Source organism: Antedon bifida, chromosome 3 (assembly GCF_963402885.1).
Source record: "Antedon bifida chromosome 3, ecAntBifi1.1, whole genome shotgun sequence".
Classification (NCBI taxonomy): Eukaryota; Metazoa; Echinodermata; class Crinoidea; order Comatulida; family Antedonidae; genus Antedon; species Antedon bifida.
Window position 1 is genome coordinate 410,002 of NC_136228.1, and position 8,581 is coordinate 418,582.

An 8,581-nucleotide genomic window follows, 5' to 3' on the forward strand; every position below is an offset into this window, starting at 1 on the left:
CCCCCACCCCATACCCATCAACTCCGTCCATCTCCACTACAATCTATCAATCACCATTTAAAATTGAAACTCTTCTCATAAGCAGTAGGACTAAATTGTATAAAGCGCTGTTTACTGATGTCTCACAGCGCTAAAGACAAACAAGAATCTTAAAACAGGTCGGATTTTAGTTTTATTGTGGCCACTCGCCTCTTACTACTTATACGCCTACTTTAATTATACAACACAATATTTTTTAAATCAACATCATCATTATGCAACATATCATTTTAATCTCCGGTATCTTGATTAAAAGTTGATGGAATATTTTGAATAATCAATTAAAATAGAAAACTTCAAGTAGGCTTTCAGTAAGGCGAATCAAGGTTATGATACAAGAAAACAATGTATTCATGCGAATAATTATAATGTTACTTAAAGCGCTTTTATTAAATCGCTTCATAGTATATTCATATTTTACACGCGCAGTGTGTATAGGCCAGATGACGTCACACAACTTTCATCTCCGCTAATGTTTTGTTCCCACTTAGACGCAACGCAAGAAGGAAGCGTTGTTCCCACAAGCGACGCAACGCAACACAGCGACGTTTTGATGCAAAGTCCTGTATTGCGTAATCACAAGTGGGAACCGACGACGCAACAGTGCTGCAAACATCGCAGGTTTGATTTCACGTAGGCGGGGGCAAACACAATTATCGAAAGGGCATTTTCTTACGTTGCGTTGCTAGTGGGAACCACGCTTTAAGCACACAATTATATCTGAAAGTTATGACTGTAGCTTTATTTTAAAGATGTATTGTCCCCCTGAAAAACTATTATTCTGAATATTTTCTGTTGAATATGCCATTTTAATGTCACATAATTAATTTTCATTTTTCATGTGCTTGTGGAGGGACAATACATCTTTAAGTGTACAAGAAGTAAAAAAAGGATATTCGCACTATAGCCAAATTTAATACCATAATATGACAACTTCATCATATAGGTTTATGCAAATTCAAATTTAAACTAGTAGGAGGTTTATTCCCAAACAGTAATCAAGATGTCCATAATTTTAGTGAATTATCATATAGAACACTGTCGAGTCGAGTCAATGAATGTTGAATAATGGTTTAGCATAATATGCATGTAACTCGTAAACAAATTACTTAGGAAATGTTGTTGAATACTGCAGTAATCCATGTTGATTAATGGTTTGCCTAATGCACAATAAATGATGAGGGTTGCGTGTACATTTTTACATTTATCCTTGATGCTGAATCAATTATTCCATGGAGGTATCCTCCATGATTAATCTTAGTGTGCAGGCAATTCTTTGTTTTAGCCTATCATACTTTGATACTGCGTATACGCGCGCTGTGTGCATGCACTGGTCATATACTGCGTGTACGCTGTACTGATGGTACGCTGTGTGTAAACTGGTCGTATACTGCGTGTACGCTGTACTGATGGTACGTTGTGTGTGTGCACTGGTCGTATACTGCGTGTACGATGTACTGATGGTACGCTGTGTGTAAACTGGTCGTATACTGCGTGTACGCTGTACTGATGGTACGCTGTGTGTAAACTGGTCGTATACTGCGTTTACGCTGTACTGATGGTACGCTGTGTGTAAACTGGTCGTATACTGCGTGTACGCTGTACTGATGGTACGCTGTGTGTAAACTGGTCGTATACTGCGTGTACGCTGTACTGATGGTACGCTGTGTGTAAACTGGTCGTATACTGCGTGTACGCTGTGTACTGATGGTACGCTATGTGTTCACTGGTCGTATACTGCGTGTACGCTGTGTACTGATGGTACGCTATGTGTTCACTGGTCGTATACTGCGTGTACGCTGTACTGATGGTACGCTGTGTGTAAACTGGTCGTACTGCGTGTACGCTGTGTACTGATGGTACGCTATGTGTGCACTGGTCGTATACTGTGGTATAAAACATGATTAGGCCACCAATTCTTTGATCCTCTGAGTTCATATCTACTAGTATTGTTCTTGATATTGTGCGTCGTGTAAGTGGATGTACAGTACTTTGGATGTAAAGTAAGAAAGTGTTTTCTTCTTAAGCATCTAGACTGAAGATTTTTCTAAAACGTTGTTCCCACGGACGAAGCGCGGACGTAGGAAGCGCCCGTAGGTACCGTATTCGACGTCACGGATCATCCGAACTGTCGCTTGTGATTTGTCAACTCGCATAATGATGCAAAATCGCAATCCATGAAAAATAATCTTTCAACTTGTATATCGTATAATTACTGTCAACAAAGAAATTAAAACTCATCACTCCACAAGATGTCAAGATGATTATGGTCGTAATGTTATTTATATGTAAACCGATGTCTGAAAGTGAACATCGCCTCTGAATTCGAAAATAGATTATTATTTCCAAGATGCCTACAGCGATGTACATGATGAATGCAGGTTTTACCATATTTATGAACTATACTTTGCTTTATGTAACGTCCATTTTTAAAGCAGTAATATTTCCGCTTATGCCAATAACACTTCAGGAATTTGTAACACTTTTTTCTTTTACCTGTTTTTATGTATATTTTTCTGTTGAAATATCGGTGTTTTATACGATGCCACGTGCATGCATTTTGCTTGCTGTAACTGAGAATATAAAAATGGCCAGAATGAAGAAAATAAGCCGGTGGTGATTTTTCTGTCGCCAACCGATCTTTTATACTGGCAAAATTAACGTGTTTATACAATGAATGCTGATAAAACAGACGACCAAAGCCAACTAGTTTTATTTGACTTTCAGTAACTTTCTGTTTGTTATTACAATCATAACACATCGTGATTTGAATGGCAGCTACAATACAATATATAAAGAAAAACAGTGAACAATCTGTGGCCTTGAGGTGCATCATTATTAACAATAATAGAGATCGTTTCTGGATGATTTACTCCAATGATCTTGCTTTATTATATTATAAGAATTGGCGTATATCCAATAAATGTGGTAGTTGGTTATGTTATAATCACACAGTTATTTCCACAGTCACGTCGTGTCAAATACCCATTTTGTTGAGGATTATTGAAATGTCACTTTCCTTTGAGCACAAACTGTCAACAAATTCCGCATAAAGCAAACACACTGTTGATGTATGATCTCTCCAGAATCCCAACACAAATTGATGATAAAGTGTTGCAACTTATTTTCGATATTCCTTCCGGTTTATTTCAATCACTGAACGTGTTGAGAAACTATAAGATTAATTATATTCTGGTATATATATTTGTTTGAATTTTGGTTTATAAATCCCCAAATCACTTCTTGATCATAGTTTTAGACAGCCAACTATTTGCTGGTATGTTTTTAGTTAACAGTTAGTTAATAGTTAACTTTGCTTTTGTTTATAAAGTATAGATATAATAAGAATTGGTCGTCCTGGCGATCTGTTGCCTCATATCAAAGATAGATCTATAGTTTTTTTTTAGCTATTGTCATTGGTTGTTGGTCATTCTGTCAACAATAGTTTTGATACCAAGACCTAGACACGTAGATCCTCCTATAACCCCAAAGACAGTCAGTAAGAATACGTTTAACGCTGTAATCCCCCACCAAACCTGATGACGTTTTAACTTGATATGAATGAGTGGGGGTAAGAAGTAGGCTAGAACAGGCCCTCCAATTGATCCTGTGAATTTTAAAACAAAGATACTGTATACATTATTACTGGAATATAAATTGTAATATCACAGAGGACAGCCAACAGTTTCTAGGTTATTTGGTTGTCTGTCGGTAGCCATCTTTCAACATAAATTGATAACTGCTTTAATTGGTGCAAATTGATATTTTTTGTGGAAGATGCTATTTTTAATTTCCTAGTATTTTTTTTCTTTTTGGTTTGTCTGTTTTGTGGATGTACAGTACTATCCGAAATAAATAATGAATGTAATATAAATAATAAATATTCATCAATTCTATAAATTACAATAAATTAATTCAATTTATTTTTTCTTATATCAATACACTAATCAATAAACATTAGAATTCATGGTTTTCTCCAAGAATATGGACTGAAAATGGAAATAATTGATAGTTTTGATAAATATTCTTATAATTGTTCGTAAACTAATAACGTAGAACACAATTAATGTATAGATTTGATTTGCTCAAATTCTCCATCTCAATTATTAATTTTATTATAACAAATTCATAATGAACTCATACCAACTATACTGCTAAAATATGCATACTGATTCTTGAAGAAAATGGCGATTCCAACTTCAGCGCAAATGAGTAAAAGGCGAATTAAATTTCGTTTCCATGCCGACACCTGAAACATGAGTATTTTAACTTAATTCTTAGTAAAAGCCTGCTTAAAAGGATAGAATCATGCATATTTTAAAACTAGAAAGCCACTCCGAGAGTGCATACCTACTGTAAAATTCTTCTACATCAGATTTAGTCACCGGAAAGTGTGTTTCTTAACGCTGTGTGTGTGATAATAATAATAATAATAGTGAGGTACAACCGAGGAGTCATTAGTAAATTAACTCATTTACATACCGATGTTGGAACAGCAACTGCTACGCCCACTATTTCTTTTTCTTTGATTAAAGAATCTGTTTCGGATCCATTCTCAGGACCGAAAATCTTGCCTTTAAAAAGATACAAATATGTTTATTTCACAGATTAGTTTATTGTAATAAATAAAGGAATTGCCTATGGAATACGACAATTTTTTTCACGTACATATATTGAAAATTGGGATGGTTTTGTAGCAGTTAAAAAACATTCAGATAACAATAAAACATGTTTAGATTATTAAGGGTTGGTTCTTATACAGAAAATCTATCGTGTAATTTGTGTTGCGTCTGTCCTTCCGTTGCCACTACGTTACGTCAATTGGAACCAACATGTTTTTTTCAAGAAAATTTTATTTGACTATTTTCTGGTGAGAATTGAATTTATCATCATACGTACCTGGTAAAAAGAGTGCATTCTCTATGACCTCAATGACAGGGAACAGCTGTAGTGGGTATGTAAGCATCACACTTATGCATATCAAAGAATACACAATAGTAAGAAACATAGAATTCTCGTCTTCAATAAGATTTTCAATAATAATCTGCTGTGTTGCATGTCCATACCTTAGGTAGCCAGAGATTCCTAAAGACGATAGGATAAGGGCTAGAATGCATATTGTCAAGTGTAGGAAGTATGGGTACATGTGTCGATTTCCTACCATGCTAGCCTCAACCGGAATCACCTGCAATACAATGACGTTTTTGAAATCTATTATTATTTGTTAAATAATATAGAATAAATATGTGGTTTATCAGTATAAAATGTATTTTTAAGGTTTGCTTTCTTTGTGCAGGTTCCATTTTCTTGACTTCTTAGTCGAGCGATAATAATTCTTTATTTATGTTTGTTCTTTATATACTTCAATTGGTTTTTAAATTCCATAGGCAGCATGCTGGCTGACCCCTTAACTTACAATATTAAACAATGTCTTAAAATGTCTGATGCTGCTCCTTGACCCCCTAGCTTGATGTTCTTACAGTGCTGATCCCCTAGCTTGCTGTACTTACAGTGCCAATGCCTTCAAATGCCCCAGATAATGTTCCAAATAACATAGGTAAAGCTGCCCATTTAAAATATTCTATTTCATCAGCAACATGAAAATCTAATGAAGAAAATAATTTGAAAAAAAAAGGTAATAAATCGCTCGTTAAATAGAGCAGTCAATCCGACAACCAATAGTGTAATATTCTCCCTATTCAACGCATAATAAGCATTCACTATTTTGTACAATGAGTAAGGCATATTTTCCATCTATAAAACCTACTGTTATTGATATGTAAAATCATGGAATGTTTTCATAAATAAACAATATACTTTACCACTATAAATAATTGCAAGAGTTGCGAACAATCCACAAAATATTGCAGCATTTCCAGCCAAACTTATTGGTGCCAAATTACGGACATCTCGTAACAACGAACACGCAATAAAAAAAGGAATCGGTATAAGAACGACTAGGTTATATGTTGGTGAAGTAGTTACTCTGGCATTGTCCACCACCGGATACAGACCTCCATCATCTGTAACATTGCTAGTATTTGTATAAGGTTTGTCACCAAATGGAAATAGAGATTGTACAGTGTTTCCAATAAATATTATATATTGAATTGTGTATCCAAATTGCGTAATGAAAATTGCAGCGTTAACGGTATACAAGCCTTTCTTTCCTAAACTGAAATTTGCAATTTCTGCATAAGTAAGATTTCGGCCAATTCTTTCACGTTCCTTGTTCTGGTGTTCCTTTTCTTCAGTCGTTATATCTTGTTCGTCTTTATCAATTCTTGTCAGTCTATCAATAATCTCATACTTGCATACTATCATTAAATTAGTGCAATAGTCTGTTGCTAAGGCTATTACTACGATACATAGTAGACTCAACTGTAAATACAAATTATCAAACTCATCAAAAATAGTCAATGTACAAAATAAGCAATGTTGAAATTAAGATTATAATTATTAATAATGTCTAATTATCAATACATATTTCTTCTTAATTTAAATATAGAATTGGACCGTTTAGGATTCTCCTAATTTGGTTGGGTTTACGTACCTTATTACAAGAGTCACTCGGAGCGACATTTTTTCTTACTAAAAACAATAACTCATCAACATTTTATTTTACATTTTATATTCAATTAATAACAATGATTTACTCACAAGTAAGCCGCATTGGCTGAACCAATAAGCAATACTAAGGTATGTACATCCAACAAATGCTTTTAAGACATTTGCAAAATCTACAAAATTTCGTCCGCAGGAAACCATGACTGTAAATACAAAAATGTCGGGTGGATATATCGATGGTAATATAGCTAATACAGACCACGACAGACTGATAAAATACCAACCATTGTCTGGAACTATTAAATTGTAACTATATAACATTAACGTAACCTTTGACCTCTGTACCTAATATATTTACTATTCCTTGACACAGCGTGACATCGGAATAAAAGAATGTATACCTAAACAACCACAAACGTCGAGAAATTCTCCTGGATAAGTTAACTTTAAACCACCTACCTTTCTGCTGCTGCAGGACCTTCAAAACATTCAAACGCCAAGTGTTGCAATATGTTAAGCTATACGTCCTGCCTTTAACAATATCCCTAGGCCTCATACACATAATATATAACCTTTGGAAAATCACAATATCACCTAATTAGTCCAAATTGGAAACTGCAAAGAAACGGGAAATTTCCCAATACATGCCCAAAAAAGAATAAGCTTTTGTTTGTGTTTGTTTTTTCTGTAAACAAATTACCCTAATGTTCTAGTGTAGAATTATCTCCAGGCTAAACTATGTTACAGCAGAATAGTAAAAGTATATCCATTGATTTAAGTGGTACAACTATTTTGTGTCCATATTCCTTCTGGTCATGCCTTCATTGGAAGGAGTTTAAAATTTGTTTTTGATTTGCGACTGTCATTGTATATTATAATGTATAGTTTCTCTGGCTCTGAAATTTGGTTTTATCAATTCCAAAACCCTTGTTGATTATCAGGTCCATATATGCCATATCTGCTGGTAGGCCTATGTTTTGGTATTGTAGTTAACAGTTAACTTTGATTTGAATTTTTCAAATAAATATATTACCGTATGTAGGTTTATTTCGGCCAAAGAACTCTGTCTTTTGATCTTATGTCTGGCTGCGACAATACCAACAGTATTGTACTATGTGCATTTTCTCCGCTGTGCGCGCGGCGTCTGTTAAAGCGTGGTTCCCACTAGCGACGCAACGCAAGGACGTAACGCAACGCAAGTGAATTGACCAATCACAAGCGATGGCTTATTCGCTTGTGATTGCTAACTGTCTATAACTTCGCTTGTCATTGGCTAAAACGTTACGTTCTAGTGGGAACCAAGCTTTAGCGTGGTTCCCACTAGGACGCAACGTAACGTAACGCAGCGACGTATCGACGCAAAATGCTGTATTGCGTAATCACAAGTGGGAACCGACGATGCAACAGTGCTGCAAACATCGCAGGTTTGATTTCACGCAGGCGGAGGTAAGCACAATGAGTGGAAGGGCATTTTCCTACGTTGCGTATAGGTTGCGTTACGTTGCGTCGCTAGTGGGAACCAAGCTTTAAGGGGCATGAAACATATCGTGTCACAGCCACAGATATACCCTTTGATCTCCGGAGCTCATCCTGTTGTTAGATTGCCTTGTTTCGACTTACCTGCTCAAGATTGGTTCTTCTTCCATTTAGGAGCAAACGTTATTGCTCCACTTGCTCTAACTTTTGTAGTGCATACATTGTAATTTGACCAAAAAGAAATGATTATTCGAACTGTCGCTTGTCATTGGTCATCTTACTTGTTGCGTCTACGTGTTTGCGTTGCGTCGAACTGTCGCTTGTCATTGGTCATCTTACTTGTTGCGTCTACGTGTTTGCGTTGCGTCTGTACAGTTAGTTAATAAAACAGAGTAACCACTTTTCCAGTTGATATATAATATAAAATATTTATTTATTTATTATATACATTCCTGATATTATGTAAAATAGTTTTAGATATCATTTTTATAACCTCATA

The 8,581-nt window shown here is 35.4% G+C and overlaps 1 protein-coding gene across 2 annotated transcripts; it reads right to left on the minus strand.

Moving 5' to 3' along the window:
* Positions 1 to 105: 105 nt before the first annotated feature.
* On the minus strand, positions 106 to 6,885 carry LOC144837127 (uncharacterized). Of its 2 annotated transcripts, XM_078692135.1 has the most exons (8): positions 6,700 to 6,885; positions 5,862 to 6,420; positions 5,550 to 5,644; positions 4,939 to 5,224; positions 4,522 to 4,613; positions 4,183 to 4,288; positions 3,576 to 3,646; positions 106 to 2,612 (listed from the first exon to the last, which is right to left on the minus strand). In XM_078692135.1, exons 1-8 carry the CDS (start codon positions 6,805 to 6,807, stop codon positions 2,532 to 2,534), a joined length of 1,398 nt encoding a protein of 465 aa, XP_078548261.1. In that variant the 5' UTR covers positions 6,808 to 6,885; the 3' UTR covers positions 106 to 2,531. The 2 variants fall into 2 exon arrangements, with proteins under 2 accessions (XP_078548261.1, XP_078548260.1); XM_078692134.1 differs by lacking the exon at positions 106 to 2,612 and having other exon boundaries at positions 2,636 to 3,646.
* Positions 6,886 to 8,581: the final 1,696 nt, after the last annotated feature.